The 22,481-nt window shown below is 36.7% G+C and overlaps 1 protein-coding gene across 6 annotated transcripts in view; it reads right to left on the bottom strand.

Moving 5' to 3' along the window:
• LOC131591615 (plasma membrane calcium-transporting ATPase 1) overlaps nt 1-22,481 on the bottom strand; it is a 60,552-nt gene that overhangs the window by 5,731 nt on the left and 32,340 nt on the right. For 2 of the 6 annotated variants that reach the window (XM_058862478.1, XM_058862479.1), the window contains exons 6-21: nt 22,151-22,294; nt 19,229-19,267; nt 18,725-18,886; nt 17,179-17,393; nt 15,718-15,960; nt 13,136-13,377; nt 10,214-10,451; nt 9,169-9,348; nt 8,993-9,080; nt 8,587-8,693; nt 6,570-6,761; nt 6,155-6,368; nt 5,813-6,024; nt 3,785-3,892; nt 1,751-1,933; nt 1,361-1,519 (exon numbers count right to left, since the gene is read on the bottom strand). In XM_058862478.1, coding sequence (XP_058718461.1) covers nt 1,361-1,519; nt 1,751-1,933; nt 3,785-3,892; nt 5,813-6,024; nt 6,155-6,368; nt 6,570-6,761; nt 8,587-8,693; nt 8,993-9,080; nt 9,169-9,348; nt 10,214-10,451; nt 13,136-13,377; nt 15,718-15,960; nt 17,179-17,393; nt 18,725-18,886; nt 19,229-19,267; nt 22,151-22,294 — 2,726 coding nt within the window. Of the gene's footprint in view, nt 1-1,293; nt 1,520-1,750; nt 1,934-3,784; nt 3,893-5,812; nt 6,025-6,154; nt 6,369-6,569; nt 6,762-8,586; nt 8,694-8,992; nt 9,081-9,168; nt 9,349-10,213; nt 10,452-13,135; nt 13,378-15,717; nt 15,961-17,178; nt 17,394-18,724; nt 18,887-19,228; nt 19,268-22,150; nt 22,295-22,481 lie in introns of all 6 variants that reach the window. The other 4 variants (XM_058862482.1, XM_058862483.1, XM_058862480.1 and 1 more) reach the window with 4 other exon arrangements.

Here is a 22,481-nt window from a genome sequence, read left to right as displayed (position 1 = left end):
TGTTAAATCTACTTTTCATTTTGTGTTCCTGAGGCATGCAAATTTGAGAGCTGGGCTTCTCAGTACTTCTGCAAGGTAGGGAAATACCTGTCTCACCACTGGAGAACAAATACAGAGGTAAATGCTTGTGCAAGCTCACATGTGAATTCTAGCCAAGCCCAAAAATAAAAAAATAAACCTTAAAAAAAAATCTGAAGAGACCATTTCACTTAAGACGGCTCCTGAAATTAAGGTCTTCATCCATCTGGTAATCTGAAAGTTTAAGCAGGGAGAGGAAGGGGGAGAAGAAGCCCTCTCAGAGTTATTTTTAAAAAACAATTATTTAACCCATCTCTAAGAAGTTAGAGGAGAAAGTTAAACATGTATTAAGAGCGAAAACTCTGAACAAAGATATTGGCTATCAGTATTCAACTACAACTACTACACATCTTCTGGCTCCCAAGTTTAGGCCTACATCCAAGAGAAAATAAATCTCCAGCCTCAACAGAGAGGAAGGCTGAAACTGAAATGCTACTTAAGAGTACAATATAGAGAGGGTAGAATTGAGGTGAGACAAACTTCACTTTCACTGATGGTTTATGAACTGCTCCCAGAAGAACCTAGAGAGGAAAAAGAACTCTTCAGATTCGAATGAAAGTTTCACCATTTAATGCTTAAAACTTTTTTCTTTTATATATTAGCTAATTCATATTTCTTCTGACTTGTACGCATTTTAGGAGCCTTGTTTCGCCACCTGAATCCTGATGCTGAAAAAGTTGTTATTCAGTAAATATGGTCCAATGAAAGCGGAGATTCATAAAGTTCCTTACAGGCTACAAAGAAAATGCATTTAGTGCTCCATGTTCTAACTAAATTCATATCTTCAAGATATCATTTGCTTCCAAATCAGCTTGCTTACTTAAGTATTGTTTGTGCTGCAGTGCAAGAGATCTGTTTTTGTTGATCTGGGTCCATGACTATCCAGTTAATTCACTTATTCAATGCAAATCACTCTAAGAGGCATATACTCGAAAATTTACAACAGTTTTCCATTTTATCTTAAAAATCCCTCTGTACACGAATGGATGAAGGCACAGGATATGCAGGCTCACAGCTTTCGCATTAAAGTCTTTTGTTGAAACTGTTCCACCTGTTCTCAGCCCTCTAAGAAAAAAAAGTCTTGAGGACTCCACTTTGTGGAAGAGCTCTATAAAAGCCTGAACGATGATTTTAAGTACTAAGGAGAAAATGAGAAACGTTAGGTACGTGAATTAGGAAATGTTAATTTCATGCACTTTAGGAACACACACTCACACCCCACAGTAGTAGAAGCAGTAGTAGAGGAAAACACTACATGTGTAGGGGTAGAAATATTTGTTACATCATGGTGCTGGCTGGCGATGGAGGGTTGCCGCCTTAGAGCCCCCTGAATGGTACTTCCACTCTGGAAAGCATTCACTACATCCATCTGCAAGGAATCAGAGATTGTGACAGCTTGCTCAGCAAGAGAGAGAGAGAACAAGAGAAAGGACCATCCCATCTATAACACACAAAAAAGTAAAGAAAAAAAAGGCACTTTTTAAAAACAGAGCAGATATACAGGCAAGAGTTGCATTTAAAGCTGAAGAAAACAGAGGACCCTGAGGGTTTACACATCCATCCATACCCCCTTTTGACAGTCTCAGTCACACCAGTTAGAACAGCCACCTTTGTCAAAAATGGAGAGATTTCCCTCAACACCCACTGCATCCTACCTTTTTCAAGACCATACCTGAGTTTGTATCCTGTTTAGGCCCCTAAACCACAAGATCTGACCACGACGCAGTTCTCTCTCAGCATGATCAATCTCCTCTACATCTTCTGCTAATTCTTCTTCAGGAATCTCTTCCTTTTGTGTTCCATGACCGGCTTCTTTAAGGAATTTCAGTCGGCTGGTTGGAATTGTTGAAATCAACTAACAGTGGATAAAATATATAAATCAGGATTATTCTTTTTTTAACAACAAAGAAGGAGTAATACCAGTCTTAAGGCTTAACAAATATCCTGCACACAATTAGCGAAGTTGAACAAACTAAATTATACAGACACGATGAGTGCATCAACGTAAAACAATCACTCCAGGTGAATAGCTGCAAAGCTGTGAATATACTTACTACCTCAACCAAGATGAGAAATTAAACTTGGACTACAAACCAGCCTTGCCAGGGACAAAGAATTCCACATTAACATTACTTGACAATGCCAGGAGGGAGCAGTACTGAAGCTACAAAAGCCATTAATCCTGTAGATTGTACTTGTATCTAGAGCTTTTAGTTTCATCAATTTGATAAGCATGATGTGTCGCCTCAAGTGGGACCTCCATCACCTAAAGCAACCACAATTAATTCAGAAATACAGAAGAGACATTCATTCATTCATTTGTGACCTGAGAGATACCTATCCCTTTGCAAGGCGAGTGATGTTTCTGAAATTGTATGTATCTCAAACTGTTACTTTGCTACTCGGTGTAGAGCAGTTAATATACCTTAAATTAATCAAAAGCTACATGTGGTTAAGGGGAGTAATAATTTGGTACATTGTATCTAGCAGATCCAGATCAATTCCAAGACTGCTTTCCTTGACCATCACAAACCTAGAAGACAATTTCTGCAGCTGCAGAAGAAAAAAGTCTGTTCCATAAGCAAGATAAGCAGCCCTTTATGCTGAAACTGCTACTATGAATGCTCCCAGCTCACACTTCAGCTTCTATTATTCTCAGAAAATTAAAGCTCTTTGACTTTAATGAGATGCTAGGACAGCATGAACTGCAGCAGGGAAGCATTGCCCTTGCAAGCCACATTGGGTCAAAGGTATTTCAAGCCATCTCAATTCTCTTCTAGGACACTTTTAAACCTCAGAGTGACTCTATTTGATTTTTTTAAATAATTAATTTTCCAGAGAACCTTGTTAAAAAGCTTAGTCACTTTTAGAATATATGTCTATGTATATGTATTTACAACTAAAATTCATTCTACCAATTTTATGATGAAACATTAAGTGTCTTTTACTTAGTGGAAGGAAAGGAACTGTAATGGAAAACTCTTCATGTGGTATGAAAAGTTTAGACAACTATGTCATTAAATAATAGAAAACTCTGTAGCTCTAAAGTTTCACGTAAATAAGCTTGCTGTTTACAAGCACTGTTGTGCATGCAATAGTAATGACTCTGGGGGGAGGGGAAAGGAAATAGAAGTCCAAATGTAATGGCTTAATAGGTGGGAAGACTTTTCAATTATGTCACAATTATGCAAATGTAGATTAAAGAGAAAGTTGGTTTGAGTTTTACTGCATTTCTTGCTGCTCTTGGAGGTTTTTAAATCAAGAAAATACTATCAAGTTCAGCAATTCTTGATTTTTCAAGAAAACCATAAAACACCGAGTTAAACTATATTTAACATTGGCCTGTTCATTGCATCTTGTATTCTTACCACATTTTCTGGTACTCCTATCTGGCTGAAGATATAATTTCATATTTAAAAGGTAACTACAGCTTCTGCTAGTTAAAAAATTGCTAAACAAACCAGCCATGGCATCTAGTTATGGAATGTAAATAATTGACCCACTCTGAGGAAGGAATATTCAACTAAGAACTAACTTTCTAGCTATTCAACAAGTCAATTTTAATTAATATTTACTGTCAGTCTTCATATATTCATACAGTCCACTTGAAAGATCTGAATGCTAAAACCAGTGTGTTGGGGTTTTTTCCCATTTAAAGTATACTGTTGCAAGTAGATATTTGGCACTTTTAAAAATCCTAGTTTACCTGGCCCCAAAGTAATGTGCCCATGCCCAGGAAAATGGACCACAGCCACTGTTCAACTGAGAGTTCTGAGCAACTGAAAGGCTTTCCACCAAACTGCACAATAATTATCTGTGAAGAAAAACATAATTAAACATGTATCAGTGACCTGTTACTAGAAAATTCCCTAATGCTTTGAGATAACAACAGACAGCTTTGCAAGAGAACATGGGATTTCCCATCTTATTAAGCATATTCTTTCACTGACTCAGCAGTTTGAGCAAGTTTCCAGACATAAGTCATATTCTTCCTCTTTTCAGTATTTCAAGAACTACCCATTTATTCTTCAAATGTCACACTCATGAAGCCTTGTTGAGTCCTCAATTTTCCTTGTCGTTTTTTCCCTTCATTTCACGATTACAGCATGTATTTGATGCTACAAATGTACAGTGGTTACTTTTGCTATGAACATCCATCTTGGAACTAAGTCCAAGATTCATAAACTTGTATTAATAGAATTCATAGATCCACAAGACATGAAATATCTCAGAAGTAATCCTAGAGTATATTACTGTGTATCACATCAGTGTTAAATATCAGACTTTAAATCACACATGTGACTTTAAATCTTGGGGGAAGGGGGCAGAGATCTCAAAAGCTAAAGTAAGTGAGCTCTTTCTTACTGCCTTAACTATTACAACAAGCTGTACGGGCCCTGAGAGCAAGGTATCTCTGCATAGGAATTATATGCATGAAAGTCTGCCCTGGAGAATCAACAATTCAAAGTAGCAGGGCAGGCATGAAAAGGAGACAGTATTGACCATTAAGTAGGGCACCTGACAGCTGAAAAAGCAAAGAGTATCTTCTGTTATTAGCTCAGAATAAAACACTGAGATGGCAAATCAGGAGTTGGGAAGTGATTAGGACTGTCAAATTTATGAAGGGAACATAGCGGCAGTCAGGAGTAATTTCTAAATAACTAGATTTTCTAAACCTAATTTCTAAATGTTTGGCTTTGTTGCACAACAACAGGCAATCTGCTGCATACATAACCCCAAAAATAAGAGCAGCTTTCTGAAGCAGTGTCATCTATAAAAATCTAAACCCGAGAGAGTAAGTTCCCTGACTTAATGTGAAGCAGCGGAGTGTAAGTTTCCAGTGCTTGAACTGATATGACTCCCATCAACTTCATGAATTATCAAGTCTAAGGAGAAGCTTAATACGTAGGCTATATGTCCCAAATAGCTTAATCCAAAATGAAAATGGGTTCTGAAATTAAGCAGTATACTGATTTGTTTTTTATTTCTTCTGACTAAATAAAGTGAAGGCAATTTAGAGGGTGAAAATATTTCTTGTAAACTATTTTCTGCAGATTCAGTTTTAAATTGGTGTTTCTCAACACCAGCATGTGAATCCAATCAACTGCAGCGTTTCATTTCCTTTTTTAGCATGTACTGATTTAACTAACTAGCTTTTATGAATTCCCTTGTGTACCCCAACAGAAGGTCCCTAGACATCAGGTTTTCTTCACTTAAAACAGCACCTTTACAATATATAACAGTAGGTATCACTGATTCCTGTGTCAATAAGGTAAAAACTGACACTTAAATTTCTAATTCTTATTCATGTCCTAATCTCATGAAGAAAATAAGAGAGTTGTACCTTTTCTATAATTGCTTAAATGGACTCTCGTTCAGAAACACAGGTAGATATTATAAGAAAGATTTAGGGGCAAGGGTTCAATGAACAGATGACAAATATAATTCCTTTATATTTTTCCAAGAGACTAGAACACCAAGATAAAATTGGAGAACTAGAAAATGCAAAAGGTAACTACAAATACAATATTCCAGCATTACCAATTACAAAGAGGTCTTACCTGGAAACTCCATCAAGCTGCACTTACAACTTACTTATTATGTGCTTGACCCTGCAGGTTTTCCACATTGCAGAAATTAGATCTCTGGCACTAGTTGATTGGCATTTCCAAGGTAAGCAAGTACATCAGTGCACTAAATGCATTTTCCCCCCACCTTCCAAGAACCTGCTTACCTGCACAACAAATGTCCCCAGCACAATAGAACAGAAGATAGCGTTGTTAAAGATTCCTTCAAAAACATTTCTTTCACCATGAATCTTTCGGGCATTAATTTCATTAAAAAGCTGCATCATCACAAACGTATTAAATACTATAGTATAATGCTCTGAAGGAGGAGCATGCAGAGGTGCATTTCTTCCACTATCGATATCAAAAATTTTCTCACCTGTATATAAAAGGCATTTATGAACAGCTTAATTAGTGTCTTTACACATGCACTACAGCAGAAAAATAGTTTTAAAAACACACCTCTCTACAACATTCAGAATAACTTTGTAAAGCCTCAGTGTCCTTACCAGCAAACAGGAGCGTGAAGACCACTACAAGCTGGTAGAATGCATGACCCAAAATGTTCTTCATCATTGTACGAGAAATCAAAGGTTTGTTTCTACCATAAGGCTTCCGCAACAGAAGAGCTTCAGTGGGTGGTTCTGTTGCCAGGGCAAGGGAAGCTAATGTGTCCATTATGAGATTTACCCACAGCATCTGCACGGCTTTAAGTGGAGAATCCTATAAAGATAGATACATAAACCCTCCAATAGAAGTGCAGAAATTACAGCCAATATTGGCATTTATCATACAATATTGGCATGTTCTGAGGAGCATTATGTTCTTTGGACTACTGTTTAAATGGAAGCTTGAACTTAAGAATTAATCAACCATGACCTTTTCAACCTTTATTTGCTGAAACAATCCCCCACTGGTACGTACTTGTGTTATGCATGCTCCTGTAAAAGCAACAATTACTGCTACTACGTTGACAGTAAGTTGGAACTGAAGAAATTTGGAGATGCTGTCATAAACATTTCGTCCCCACATAACTGCTTTAACAATACTGGTGAAGTTGTCGTCTGTAAGGATAATATCAGAAGCTTCTTTAGCTACGTCTGTTCCAGCAATACCCTGATAGAAACAGAAAAACATTATGAAATATTACAGGATCCACTGACTTTTTATGACAAAAACTATTATGTCCTTGGTCAGCATCCACTTGGATGGACCACGTCTGAAGGACTCCTTTAATGTAAACATCTAAAGATCTATTGAAACAAGTTCTGCTCAAACTTGGGGAAATGAAAACAAAGTAATGCTCTCTTTAAACTAAAGGCCTTGATATAAATTTGAGAGTTGACAGTAAAGACATGCTAAGTTCTCCCAAAGAAATGTCACCAAACCCTATTCAAGCTGAAGGCCACCAGATGGTGCAGTGCTACAGTTCAAGCTCTGTTCTAATTACTTTGTTGTATGGATTCCAGCAGCAGGCAACACATGTGCTTGCAACACAGTAGGATGATAAACATTGCCAAAACCCTCTTGCAGAAAGGCATTAGCATTGAACAGTAGAATATGCAATGTCATTCCATATGCATTGCAAAGCAACATGTCATTCTCAAATTTTAAGCACCTCTAGTCTCCTATAATACCCCAACAGCTTATTCTGTAATGATGCCTGAAGACAACTATTTCAAAAATCTTTTCCTTTTGCCATTCCAAACCCATCAACTCAATAGCAAATTTAATGATCCTTACTCTTGATATATTATTTTATCAAGGAAATGAGTCACCTGCACAACTATGTGTATGCCTTGAAATGCACCTTTAGATTTCATATGGTATATTTTAGCTGCCATTAAGGTAAGAAATTGGAGAAGATATCTCCTTACGCAGATGAACACAGACAGCAACTGCAACAGAAAACATTCAAAAACAGATACACAAATCTGCCCCTGACAGCAGGCAGCTACAGCAGCTATACCATACCAGAAGAGAGATACTTGTTACAAGACTCTTACAGTCTAGACAACATTTCAGTAGCTGTCTAATTCTAAAGTTACATTTTTGAAAAACGCTCCTTGAGAATGATGCAAAATCTCTTTCCCATTTTTTTCTTTCAAGAGTAGAATCTGAGTCTGTTTCTTTTTCTGCATGTGGTACAGGAAGAGTTTGGTCTTTATTTTTTTTTCCTTTCAAATGCTTTAAGACTACAGTGACCTGCCATGACCAAAGTTACATTTAAGGCTGAGGAGGAATCCTGTGGCAAAGGGAACCTTGAGGAATCTGTCTTACTCTGTGTCTTGAAAGAAAGCTGAAGCCCACATACTTGAGGCATGAGTCTATGCAGCATAAGCAGTTAAAAGACGAGATATTGTTTGGCAGCCACATGAAAGGGTAGCTGAGAAAGCCATGTAATCTAACAAATCATCCAGACAAGTGCTGATCCTACACTATCATAAAATGCTGTAGCTTCAGTTGTACTTCAGATATACAAGATATGTTCTTCAAAGACATTTTGAGCATCAACTGGCAGTCTCTTATATTATGGTCTCCCTGTTCCTACGTATCCTTGAATGGGAAACAGATGATTAAGCTCATTCCATATTGCATATAAGTTTTACTCAAAATCAACAAATATGCTATTTACAACCTAAAGTCACTATTTTATGGTGAAAACATTTGAGAAATCTTCAGTATTCTGTTCCAGTACTTTGCAACAAGCTTTTGTGCAAACCATTTTTAATTTGCAAGTAATTGGCAATCTGCATTTTTAAAGTTTTATTTAATGGTGAATACCACAAGAATATTTTCCATCAAATAAAAACACAGTTAAGTTGGAATGTTGACTTCATGAACATAGTTGTATGCTAGGCCCATGAAACAAGGCCCTTTAATCTTAAGTGATTTGATAAGTTATTGATAAAATACTGGGGATTTAAAAACAATATCCTACCATAGCAAATCCAACATCTGCCTTCTTCAACGCTGGACCGTCATTGGTACCATCACCAGTTACTGCTACAACTTGCCTCTGGTCAAAGACAGTGCTGTCAATTATACCTAAAATAAAATGACATACAAGTGTGACGTTCTAAGTTCTAAATTAACAACACAGCAGGGACTTAACCTGAAAGAGAAACCCAGTTTTTGTCTTTATCAGTCATAAAACAAAAAACAAACAAAAACAACAGTCACCAAAAAAAGTTCTCATTGGCTCCATTTCTCAAGCAGAAAGGAAAAAAATCAGTTGGAAACAACTTCATAGACATTTCCCATTCCTCAGTCCAATTTTTTTTTTTCTTAGAAGCACAGGAAAAGAAATCTAGCTTTACTTACAAGCTCAGAGAATTTTTGCCTACCTTTTACTAGAGTGTGTTTGTCAGTGGGTGAAGATCTTGCAAGAACACGAAGCTTTGGCCAAATTTTATCTATTCGCTCTTGCTCTATCTGCAGAAAGAACATTGGTTATATTTTACACATGTAGGAGGCTTAGAATATCTGTTGATCTACTTGATGAGAGAGTCAATGTGCTTACCTCTCCTTTTTCATTGCGTATTCTCCTGTTAAAGTCTTTGCCCTCTAAACACAGGAAGTCTTCACCAGGATTCAGAATACCACATTTCAATGCAATAGCACGAGCAGTGTTAATGTTATCACCGGTGACCATGCGTACAGTTATGCCTGCACGTTGACATTTTTTTATTGCATCAGGTACCTGTAAGCAACAAAAAACCACACAGGCTCAGAGACTATAGATTAGTTAAATAAATCTAGACATGTGAGTAAAATGTACAGGATAAACGTTATTTTAAAATTAAGACTGTATTTATGGAACATTAAAAAAAAAAGATTAAGTAGCATACCACAATTCTCTTCCTAAAATCCACACAAATTGCAATTCTGGCAAGAGGCTTTGTGCCACTGCTATGTCTGTTCCCCACCCTCCTGCAATTTTTCAAACACTGCAGTATTCAAAAATACCACCAAAATCCTCATGACATATCAGGCTATACTGAGTACTGGCATTTTATTTATGATTATGTGAAATAAACTACAGCTGATACTCCACTACTTCACCCATAACTTTTACTGTAAAGTGACAATGGTGTGGATCAGCTCCAATTTCCATGTGCATGTGGCATAAAAGCTTTCACTGTTGAAAAACCTTACACCTCAACCACAAGCCAAACTCCTTGCCCACAGATCTCAGGTGACAAGCTCACCTCTCCCTCATTCCCCATGAGAAGCTGGTAACAAGTACAATGGCTAATCTTATCCTAACCAAAAGTCCTAATGCTCCAAGTGGTAAAAAAATAACAAGTTGTTTCATTTGCTGAGATCCTGCACAATAAGTACCTTAAGTTATTAGTTTGAACAGAGCTTCAGTAGCACAGTGTAAGTGACATTAAGTAGTTTTAATCTGCTTTTATAGCTCCATTAACTTTCCCTTCAAGAAATTAGATTTTCATTTATTAACTATGCTTAAGGCATACAATAGCAATTCAGTTTCTCATACTCTGCATGATGAAAAACATGAAACCCGTGTAATAGAACCACTGCAGCTTAGCTGGTGACCCTACCTCAGGTCTCACAGGATCTTCAATCCCAACAACAGCAATGCATGTCAGACCAGTAACAATATCATTTTCATTGTCCCACTCTGGCTCAGGCTCTCCTGCTGGGAAGTCTCTGAATGCCAGGCAGATGGTTCTGAGACCTTCAGAAGCCATTGGCTCAATTACAGTTTTCACAATATCATCGCGGTCCCTAGGTCTAAATACCTTTGGTTCACCATTAGCACTCAGTATTTTGAAGCACCTGGAAAGGAAGGTTTAAAGAGTTATCAAATTTTAACCACAAGTTCAACCCACTATTTGACTTATTAGTCAACTCTAATAAGGTTTTTTTTAAGCTATGTTTTTGCTAGACTCACACACACAGGCACAAAAAGCCAGTAGCTATATCTCTAAGTTTATCTTCTCCAAATGCACTTTATTTCTTGCAAAACACACTTTCTGTAGAAAGTTAACTGAGCCACTCATCCCAGGATGAAAGTAATGCCCAATGAATTTCACATGCAAACATCAGTTACCTCCCAGAAGTATCCATTTCTCCATTGTATGTAAACAGACTGGTGTCCGCACTGGTTGAGTCAGGAAATCCAGTTTCAAACTCAACAAAATAATCCCACTTTGTACTCAGGTACTGGTATCCTGAGTACAAAAATCTTTGCAGCCCCTCCCCCCCAGTCAAAGTGCAGAGAATTCAGAGAGCATCTGGTATGCGAAGCAATGTGAAAAATTAAAAACAAATATTGAAACTGATTAAAATGTTTGTATAGGAGACTAGATTCACCACTATGCACTCCAGCATTTCAATACATGCTCTCTTCATTGTTTCTTCATGCCAAAGATGCCACTGCTTTCACAGACAGCATATATACTTTACCAATATTGATACCATGAATATAACGCTACCAACGATTTTGAACAAGAAATTTAATCTTGCTCATGTGTTCTTCACAAGGTTTTGCCATAAAGTAACACCATTATGCATTAGTTTTACAAATTAGTACTAATACAGCACCAGGGGAAAATTAAATAAATATGGAATTCATTACTTTCATTTAATTAAGTTCAGACCTTGCAGAACTGCAAATATGACAAGTGTTACAGTTAAGTGTATAGTCCAAAGATTTAGGAAATTCCCTAAAATTTCCACATCATACAGAAAATCAAAATGAAGCAGTCCCTTAGAGCTTCAAAATTCATGGCATAATTGGAATTTGAAGTCTATGTGAATTTTCTGATTTTACTTGTCTGTTCAAATGTCAGCAATCACTGAGGATATCTAGTGTTAGCTGCAATCATAAGGCTGGTGACAAATTAAAACATTCCAAAATTACTTAATACACATAAATAAGTTCTATGCAAAGACCACACTGAAACTCACTTCAAACACTTGGCTTAGTGATAAGAAAAAAGAAGGTGATCTACTTGAAAAAGTTTCTGCATTTCTTCTTCATCTACTAGTGACTCATTAGTGTCTTAGAAATGGTCATCTTTAAGTTTTCAGTATTCAGGGGTAGTTACATATGTTACAATAGAGAAGGAGCAGCACAACTGGCAAACCAGATTACAAGTACTGCATAGGAAGCAGCTTATGATGGCTAAATATTTGTCTTATTCAGAGCATACTCTGAAGTAGTTTCCTATTTGGACACTCTTCCTATAGCATGCAAATGAGTCTAGGTTTTCTTGTTCTTTGCCAAATGCCCTTCTTATTTATTTTCATATTTCAGTTATTAAGTCAAGTGAACCACATGAGTCAAGGATGACTGAGTTCTAGTAACTTCTACAGTTTAGTTGTCCAATATTGTAAGTTACAAAATACTTCAGAAGGTGGAAGTGATCTAAATATAGGCATACCTATTCATTGATAAAGTTTGGCTTAAAATCTAGCTATGCAAAAAAAGTATGAATTTTAAGTTCCATATCAAGAGGAACAAGAGTCCTTTAGAGATCGACACTTTGTACTCAGCACAAAAGTTGAGGAGAAGGAAGAGTTCATATTTTTTCTTTAGTACATTAGTACTTTCCTAAATAATGATTTGAGGAGCTATTAACAAGCAAAAAAAAATATAAATTTAACCGATTAATATATCATCTATGTGCTACTCAAGACTAGAAACCGTTTGACATTAGAGCCAAAACTAATAGCCTGGCTACCAACTGCTGTTCCTGGAGAACTTGATGCATTCATGTTTGACGTCTCTCCTCACCTAGTTAGGAGTTACCACAGCTGACTTACCACCTATAAAGGTTTGTCCCAGTGGTGCCTAATCGCCCACTAAGTCTAATCTCATTCTAATAAATCCTTTATAGGTGGGCAGAAGGATAAGGAAGCAATTGCTTTGTCACACTGAAACCCCTCAAGTTGCTTGAACATTTAGTTCAGCCTCCTGTTAAAATGATCATCTTGGGCAGTCTAAGCAGTAATATGCTAAAAGTAATCACTTTTCAAAGGTACAAGCCCTTCCTGGAATTTAGGCAAATCAACTGATGGGGTGTTACTAGAAAGCATTTTGATCAACCACACCTAAAAGTAAAATAGTTTAACTAAAGCATGACCATGTCTTTATTTTTTTTGTGTTTTTTTTGTTTGTTTGGTTGGGGTTGGGTTTCTTTTTTGTTTTTTGGGGCGGTTTTTTGGTTTGTTGTTTTTTTTGGGTTTTTTTGTTATTTTGAGGGGTAGGGCTGGGGTGTTTGAAGTAAAGTAACTAAAGTTCTAATGGCCCATCTTACTGTATAAATTCAAACAACTGAAGGAGACAAGCTGTGAAACTGCAGTCACAAGAGTATAGGACTGTTGCTCTTATCTGTGATTAGAGAGACAAGTATTTCACAGACAATGTCACAATGTCGTTTAGCATGTCAGTCTCCCCACCTATCAGAACATTTAGCCAAACTTAAGTGCTGAACCACAACAGTAGTTGTTCTTACTTTTTAAGAACTATCTCAGAGGCACCTTTACTGAATATCCGGAAACTGCCATCAGAGTTTTTTAACACAGTACTCATCGATTTTCTAACAGAGTTGAAGGTGTACACTTTGTACAAATCCTCTTCTGGTATCTCATTTCTTACGTCCTGATAATCACGTTTTAAATCCAAGAGCAATCCCAGCAAGGCACATTCAGTTTTATTTCCAACATGACGTGGTAGGCCACCTTCTTTTTCAGGAGGCTGCAAGAACAAGAACCATCAGGGATTAGATTAACCTATAAACCACTGAAGCGAAGCACATAGAAAACAAGGAAGGACATACTTCTTTCTGGGATGGGGAGGTTTCCTTTTTTCAGTAATTACTTTATAAATTCCTATGAGTCATGATCTGGTGTCATATTGCTGCTTTTTAAAAGTAAGTTCTGTACCTATTTAGGAGCTTTCAATCCTTCAGAAAACACCCATTAAGTTTGTATCAACCCCAACATGACCTTTTTAAAAGACATTTTCCATTTCTTTAAATATTTATCTGCTCAATCGAGTGCAGACCCTGATCAATTATTTTGGATTTTGAAAGTACAGAAGAGTTCACATAGGCTGACTTTAGCAAGCTAAATGGCATTATTTCTGCTAAATTCAAGTATCCTCTACTGTAATAATTCTTCAATGACTTAGACTATGACCACATTACCTGTTAGCTTTCTTCTGAACAAACTAAGTCTTTAAGCCTCTTAAGTCTCACTACAAGTTCTGTTTTCCAGGCCATGGCCTATTTAACTGGAGAGAGTTCAGAAACAAGTTTCCAATCCTTTCATACCAGAAAAAGTTTCTTATTCCAACAATGTGGGATATGCACATACTAGCCCTATAAGTAAACAGTTCTTTCTCTCAAAATATTTGAGCTCATATACCTATAACACTGCGGTGTTTTTTGCAGCAAAATAGGGAGAAGCACTTACTCAATTTGACATGTTTCAGGTGGCTATAGCTGAACTACATTAATCATAAGTCAGTGGTCCATTTTCACTGTTCAGAGCCACAAGATTTTGGATTTGGCTGTAGTTGCACTTTCAATACATTCACTTTAATGTATGTTTTAAGACATCCAGTTCTGGGTGCCCCACTATGTGAGATATCAGCATCCAGGAGTAAGTGCATCCATGGCACACAAAGAAAATACAGAGACTCAAGCACCTGACATACGAGGATGAGCTGAAAGGGCTGGGACTGCTCAGTCAGGAGAAGACAACACTCTGGGAAAGACACTTTGTGGTGTGTATTAAATGCCTGAATGGTAAGGACAGTCTAGCCAGACTTCTTAGTGGTGCCCAGTGAGAGGACAACAGGCAATACATAATACTAACTGAAGCTTTTGAAACTCCATTTTAAGACAATGAAAGACCTTCTTCTCTAAGTGTGATCAAATACTTGACCAGGATGCCCAAAGGTTGCAAATGCTCCATCCTTTGAGATTCTTAAATCCTGAGTGGGTGCCCGGAGCAGTGTGCTCTGGCTGACTGTTTAGATCAGGAGGAGTGGATCAGAGGCTCTCAAGAGATCCCTTTCAGCCCTCTCTGGTTCTGTAAAGCAGACTAATTCTACTGCAGTGGACGTAATTCAGTTAAAATTGTAGTAATAAGGGACTTGGTCAGTTTACATACAGGTACCTTTTTCTTGATATAGAAAAAGAGCTTTAGAAAACAGTTTGTGAAACTCCTCATGTGCTGTAACTCATGGTATTTTCATCTTGTTTCAGATAAATCAGTGCTGTCAAACTTTATGTGCTGCCTCAAGTACTGCTATTGTGGAAATTCTTGCAGGCATACCATTTTTATTAGCCAATAAGTAGCTTTTGAATTGAGTTTTCACTGCTATTTGTGTACAAAGCATCCATAGCAGAGGCTTCTAAAGAATCTTCAAATGCTAATTCATTTACTAAATTCTACTTATCATTTTTACTGCCTAAGGAATGTAACTTATACAACGTGTTGGAATTACTACAGCAAGGAAGCTCTGTTTAGAGTTTTAAAAAATAATGCACACAAAATGTTTAAAAATCCACTATTTAAAATGTGTAGCAGTCCATTAGTCTTTCTTTTCAAAACATTTTGCCTTTTTCATTTCAAAACACTTCAAACAAGATTTTGACAAATACATAACAATTCTAAAGCTTACAAACTTATACAGAAGTATCTGCAATAAAAATCCATTAAAATCCTTATCTGTAGCTGCGTTTTCTCATTATATTTTATTTAATGTACTACTCTTAAATATTAATTGGTTAAATATTTATTTTTAAGTAACATTCAAATCCATCCAAGACAAGTGGGGTAAACAAACAACTGTGAACTTGAAATTATCTTGAGATTTTATCTTTCAATTATCAGTTCTAAGTGAACTAAGCTATTTTTTTCCCATTGACTTTCAAATGAAGGTTGAGCAATTTACAGCAGGTGCAAAATACCTTACCCTGCATTGTGCCACACATTTACACTGAAACTGCCTGTGGCCATCAGATAATTTGCATCTTTTGAGGAAGCTACTCAGTTATCTTGATTGGAAAGAAGAAAATCCACTTACCAGTATTTTGGAAGTATAAGCACAATTAACAGAAATTCCTGTCACAAGATAAGCCATGGTTTTCTCTGGAATAGCTTCTGGTTCTGGAATTTTTTTATAATGTTTTTCATTGATGTAGGCTTGGACCACTGTCATTCTGTTCATAGTCAATGTTCCTGTTTTATCTGAACAAATAGCTGTTGCATTGCCCATAGTTTCACATGCATCCAGATGTCTCACCAAGTTATTATCTTTCATCATTTTCTAAGGAAATAAAAGCAGTTAACAGCAATCCATGACCATTACTTCACTTCAGAAATTCTCATTTATGGGGTCCAGTCTTACACAGCACTTTCAGAAAGCACTCAGTCATTAAGTCATCTGGCATATTTCAGAGGAAGGACTTGCAGCTGCCACTTTCTGTAGATTCCCCTAAGCCTATTATGTCACAGTAAACTTCATTCGGAACAAGGTACGTAATAAAAACAGTCTTTATCTCCTGCACCTGCAAGTCACACTGACTACAGACACTATTCAGACTTTAAGGAGCAGAGTTTATGGTGATATTTAAAAATGGAGAAGAGGTAAGGTTTGAGCTTTACCTGATACAATGTCTAAAAAGTGTTTCTGCTTGCAAACAAAAGTCTAATACAGCTTATTTTACCTGTCTGAAGATCAGATAATACAGATTTCAAAGGTCCTAGATTCAGACATAATCAAATACTAAGTAGGAGCCTAATGTTTCAACTAAAACAGTGAGGATTACATGAGTTTCATAAATTAAATATCACTTTAAATTCTTTCATTAACAGGCTTGTATAGTATTTTCACCTCTAAGAGGAGGATGAATTTCAAGTGGTAAAATAAGGCCACTATTAGTAAATGCTTAAGTTATGAATTTAAAACACATCCTAAGCACCCATAATCTTTACAATTAGATTTTAGATAAATAATCAGTCTCAACATGCTGATGTAGTAAGAAAATTAAGAACACAAAGAGCTTAAGTTAAAAAACGTGCTGAAAAATAAGCAGAAAACAAAATGCTTTACTCTATTCAGTCTTAAAAAAAAAAAGCCAATCTGGAAGCTTTCATAGCAATTGTTTAACATATCAGCTAGGTAGAAGTTCAGATTTTCAGAAAAGTTTGTTATTTACAACCTTTAAGACATCTGTTTATTGTAAGCAAATGCTACAATGCTGCATTCTGAACCCATTCATCTTTAGCTGGTGACAAAAGGCTGGCAATGCTCACTGTTCTTACGAGCAGGTATTCACTCAAAGATGAAGAAAATATTCACTTGAAAGAAGAAAAATACTGCAGGAGAATTCATATGCAGTTCAAAAAACAAGAAAAGTTTCTTCCCAGTCTGATATATATGTATGTGTGTGTGTGATGCAGCATAACTCGGTTTGCATTTAACAGCTGATGAATATATCCACCTACCTTAAAAAAAAAATCTATTTGTCCTCTACCCACTTACCTTAACAGAGTAAGCCAGAGATATAGTGACTGCAAGTGGAAGACCTTCTGGTACTGCCACCACCAAGACTGTAACTCCAATAATGAAGAACTTCACAAAATACTGAATATAAATTGGGGTACATTCAGCAAGCCAAGGTCTCTTCTGAACCCAGAAGGTATCAATTACAAAATATAACACAAGGATAATGACTGTGATTGCAGACATCAACAAACCTTGTTAAAAAGAGAATAAACAGCTTTAAGAAATTATCTCAACTATATGGCAATACAGACTATGGATACATGCAAATACCTCTGCCTTTATATAAACTACTTTAGAACTAAGGTTTCAAACAGGCAAGTCAAAACATTGAGGTAGTTCTCAGAGGTGTTCCAGCTTCCATTGCAAGTATTTCCTCATGCATTTCACCTAGAAATTCCCTTTTTTCCTCCAATTTAATTGGAAAGGATGGGGCTAATTAGTAACAGGACAGAACAATATGTAAAATCAATTGACTAAGCAGAACAAGAAGTGAAAAAATTCAGGAGGCCTTCACCAATTTTATGCTGACTGATTCAGTAGAGTGCTTCAGTGCAGTCTCAAAGCAGGAGGACAGGAAAATCCATACATGAAGTAGATGATTATTAAGGCTGTGTGGGGAACTACAATGGGTCAAAAGGTACATAAAGGAAAACACAAGACCTCTTGGGAGATATGGAAAAAATCTTTGACAAGGACAGTAGTTTACAGTAACCATATAATGGAATTGATTAAACTCACTGAAAAATTAATGTCACCATACAGAACTGCAGTGTTACACCTAAAAGCTCATTGCTCCATTTCAGGCTGTAACTCTCTAATGATGCAAATGCTAAAGACAGCCCTTCTTGAGCTGTGGGCTGGACTACAAGTCTTTCTGAAATTCCTTACAGCCTGAACCTTTCAACTATTCTACTTGAACCAAAATAAATCCCGAAATATTTGAATGAAACCACTACCCACTAGATAATGTAGCCTAAATTTCATACTGAACTTCACTGTTGTTTCAGCCTACTTTCAACAGCAACAATCTACCAAATATTTTGACAAAGCAGCTGAATATTAGCTGATAGAAAAGTAGGAAGTCAATAAAAATGTTAGGTATCAGCAAGGCATATGTTAAGTGGAAAATTCTAAGCCTCTGAAAGTACTAGAGATAGTACCACATTTTCCAGACTCCACTCAACTCACAGTTCTCTCGGTATATTGCTAAATGCTGTATCTAGTCTAAAAAGATCTTTCGTAACAGTTGTCCAATGTTATGAAGCTGGAATTCTCCCTCCTAGAAGCTGGTACTTGAAAGCCTGAATCTATTTAAATTAAGGAAAAATAAAAGCCATCCACATGACATAGCCTGAGAGGCCACCAGCATACTCAGGCACAACAGCATACTTACATGCATTAGAATTTTGCACTTAAGTAGCCAGCTTTGAGTGGTTCAATTATTTTATCTACTCACAAACTATGCATGTTCCAACTTTTTTTAACATGACATCAACATAAGGAGAGTACTGAGACATTGTACCTGCTTTGCCAATCTGAACTGCAAGCTTTGTGAGCTTGCCTTGGAGAACTGACTTTTCCTTCTTTGGCAAGTTTGCTTTCTTCTTGTCTTTTTCATCTCCATCTCCACCATCCTCACTCTTCAGTGGTTGCATTTCCATGGCTGCACCATCCTGAGCTTTAGCTAGAAGATCAAAAAAAAGTTTAGTCATTGGTGAGTCTCCCAGATCAAGGATACCTAAAAAGCTTAATACCCAGCTCCACTAAATATAATAGCACTAAGCATTATCTTGTATTCAGAGAGGCCATACTACACATGTAAGTTTAAAGAAGTGTATTGCGTACGGGTGATGGAATAGCAGGTTCAGTGAAGCATTTTTTTGGGGGCAGATTCACTTATGTCATCTTTACTATAAGCAGTTTGGATCTAAGGACTCAATATGCATTTTTATAGGAAAGTCTGTATTCATCAGCTATGGTCTTAGTAAATAGACTTGCAAGACAGAATCAGAAAATGTGCATTTACCTTTGTTACGGTTTTCAACAGCTCCATCTTGCTTTTTACCTGCCAGAGAGGGAAACAAGTTGTGTTTTAAGCTGAGTGTGCAGAATTAATTATTTTATTTATGTTTTTTATATAATAACTACATTACTCTGCTAAAACAAGAAACTGTACTTAAAAAAAGAAAAAAGTAAAACATGTAAGTCAGCTCACAGAAACAGCTTATGGCACTTTTTGGACTTTTCCCATACAAGACTGCTGCAGTGTTATTGTACCATGGTTAAATTTGCACAAATTACTGATACTGACACTTCTGTCTTGTTAGGAAAGCTTTACAAAAGACTTCCTGACACATTTTTCTAGGAAAGATATTTGTGACAAGCGATTCTGGTGGCCTCTGTCTTGCTGTGTTATTCCAATGCTTGTCACCAGTACCTCTATAAATAAACTGCAGGGTCTCAATTTGAGAATCAGTGCTTTTGTACAATACTGCAGAAGCTACTATAGTATAAAATATTCATAAATCCACAGCAAAGCTTAGCAGAGGTACAGCACTGGATTAGTGGATCTATGCTAACCCTATTTACACAAACATGAGTATAATATGTAGGCAACATACCATACATCACTGTGAGAACAGCTCAAGTTCATAATAAAATATCACTCCTACCTGTGTTCAGAAATGGGGCTCAACAAGAGATCATAAAGAAGGACAGTGAAATAATGAAAGAATTTAACAAGTGAAATATTAAAAGTAGTTGGAAGACCTGTGTCATGTCATGTGTTGTTTTTGCGGGCTTAGCAAGTGACAAACCATATTTCTAAGTAGAGAAAGCAAGGGTTATAATTACTGTTTGTGATAACTTGAAATGAAGGCACAAAATTGAGGAACTTAAAAAAAAACCCAAACATTTTCAATATTACTGGCAATTCACCAGTTCTTTGGCCTTAGGTTATGAAAATCAAAATCTGCAAGAGTACTCCAGTAGAAGAAAACCAAATTATCAAGCAGCCTGCCTGGCATGACATTTAATACTTCCACTACACCATTACTGTAGACATAGTCTGATTTCTATACATAAGATTTCTCCCAGTGTTCTCACAACAGCTGAACAGGAAACAGAAAAAAAAAAAAAAAAAAAAAAAAGCACATGTTCACTTTCTGTGGAAGATGCCACCTCAGACTTCTTAAGAGCTCATCATTGTTTCCTAATTATGTATTTGTTTTCCCCTTGTTCCCCTCTTCCTCTTTCAAGGGCGCAGTTCTACATTTGAGTTACTTGTAACTCCTTGTACTTACATTTGCTTTCACTCTGAACCATGTCATACACAGCCAGCTAAATATAGTCCCTTTAATCTCCTTAACATTCACAGAGAAGTTAATTTAGTTTAACCTGAGTTTTATCAAGGAGAATCTCATTAGGCACATAACTTAAGGGAAAGAGGAAGCTGTCTATCTTGGGAGACAAAAAAACCCCACAAGTGTTCGGGTCCTAAGATACACTGTTTGACAAAGAGACTTCTGCTTTTAGAATAATAAACACTGGCAGAATATTAATAAAAGCTATAATCCTCTCTGCATCTCCCGTAGCAGCTGGTACTGTTGTTTGTTTCTTTCTCCTTCCTCTGTGAAGGGAAGAGCACAGGATGGCAACTGTTTCACACTAATGACTGCAAGGGTTGCATTGCAGGGCAGCTTTTACTTTTCATTATCATGCTTGAGCTTGAAACTAACTTAGAACTTTCAATTTTTCTTGTAACAATTTTTCTAATTTGTGAGGAAATTCACTATGTTTTTTTTCCAAGTTTCAAAAAGGGTCAGAATTGTAAAGTATTTGTGGGTTAGGACAAGACCAAAAAAACGTCAATTCCATCTCCTGCACAGAGCATGCATTTTAGCAATTGCCTATTGAGTTTGAAGGTATCTGAGAATCTTAAACACATTTCTGTGTGAATTTTCCATCACTGTCTTGTACCCCTCTGATAAAAAATAGTATACTTTGGTTTATAATTTAATTTTTGGTTCTAGTGCCAAGAAGCCCCAGACTTAGTCTGATCCAGAAGACTTCATAATGGTTTCATGAAAAATTTTCACCATGAAGCTCAGTCCTGAACATGCCTTGTGAGCAGTACTATCAAAACATTACTGCTTAACATTTCTAAGCTTTGATTCTCAGGATAAATGCTAAGGTTAGATAAGTGACCTTATAATAAGGAAGACAGCTCATTTCATTCTTCACAGAAGGGCTCCAAAATATGCTGTTGCAAGCCCCTCATTCTTCCAAAAACTAAGTTACAGGAAAGTGTCATGGGGAATTTGCCTTGTGTATATATCTGAGCATTCAAAATTTGAGCTCTGAAGAAAAGGGGTGGCAGAAATGCCACTCAAAATTCCACAGAAAATGTCTGCTCATTTTTTATCAAGGTCAGTCATACATGTTTAGGTCATCCACAGGCTCAGCAGTATGAAAGACCTAAGCTTCTCCATTTCAAGTGTTATAGAAGAACTCCCTATAAGGGGCATTTTCTATCTGTCAAGTGCAGAACTAGATGCTTATTAGGTTGAACCCATGACAACTTGTTTTACATAAACAAATATTTGCTATTAGACATCAATGCACCTTGAAGTTACACGAGATGAGAGTTTAACTATTTATACATGGTATGTACGGCTGGTTAGGATTTGCAAACTTTCCAGACTCTGACTGATCAATGAGATCTGAAGTTTAACTAAATTCCATGTGACAAGAGTTATTTGTAGTGGTGTACTCTCAGGTCACTGGACCTAAGTTGTTTTTCCTATGAAACCTACAGAAGGCATGAGTTTTTAAAAAGGCTGTCTGGCTTTAGATGACTGGAACATGTTTTTGTCCAGTAATATTCAAAAGTTTATCACCAGCCCCACTCCCATCCCCCTGCCAAAGTATTTAAGATTAATATGCTTACTTTTCTTTTCCTTCTTTTCTTTTTCCTTCTCCTTCTCCTCTTCATCTCCTCCAGCCCCAAGTAAGGTAAAGATGATTCCAGTCTGAGAGTTCACACCCACAGCAGTAACTACCATTCTTCCAGAACCTTCCATCACATGTGTACCTGAAAGATTGAATTGGATTTTTCACTGAGACATGAGCAGTTATGTGGCAGAGCACACAAGTACTTTGAAGAAATAATCTTTTAAATTTGACTTTAATAAAACTGTGACCTGTGTATATGTACCACTGTGCTCCCCTAAAGCTTTAACTGCCAAAGCAATCTGGAAAGTAAACCCATAAGCAACTAC

The sequence above is a fragment of the Poecile atricapillus genome, chromosome W (genome assembly GCF_030490865.1).
Source record: "Poecile atricapillus isolate bPoeAtr1 chromosome W, bPoeAtr1.hap1, whole genome shotgun sequence".
Lineage (NCBI taxonomy): Eukaryota > Metazoa > Chordata > Aves > Passeriformes > Paridae > Poecile > Poecile atricapillus.
The sequence above is the reverse complement of the archived record's forward strand: the minus strand, read 5'-3'. Positions and strand labels throughout refer to the sequence as shown.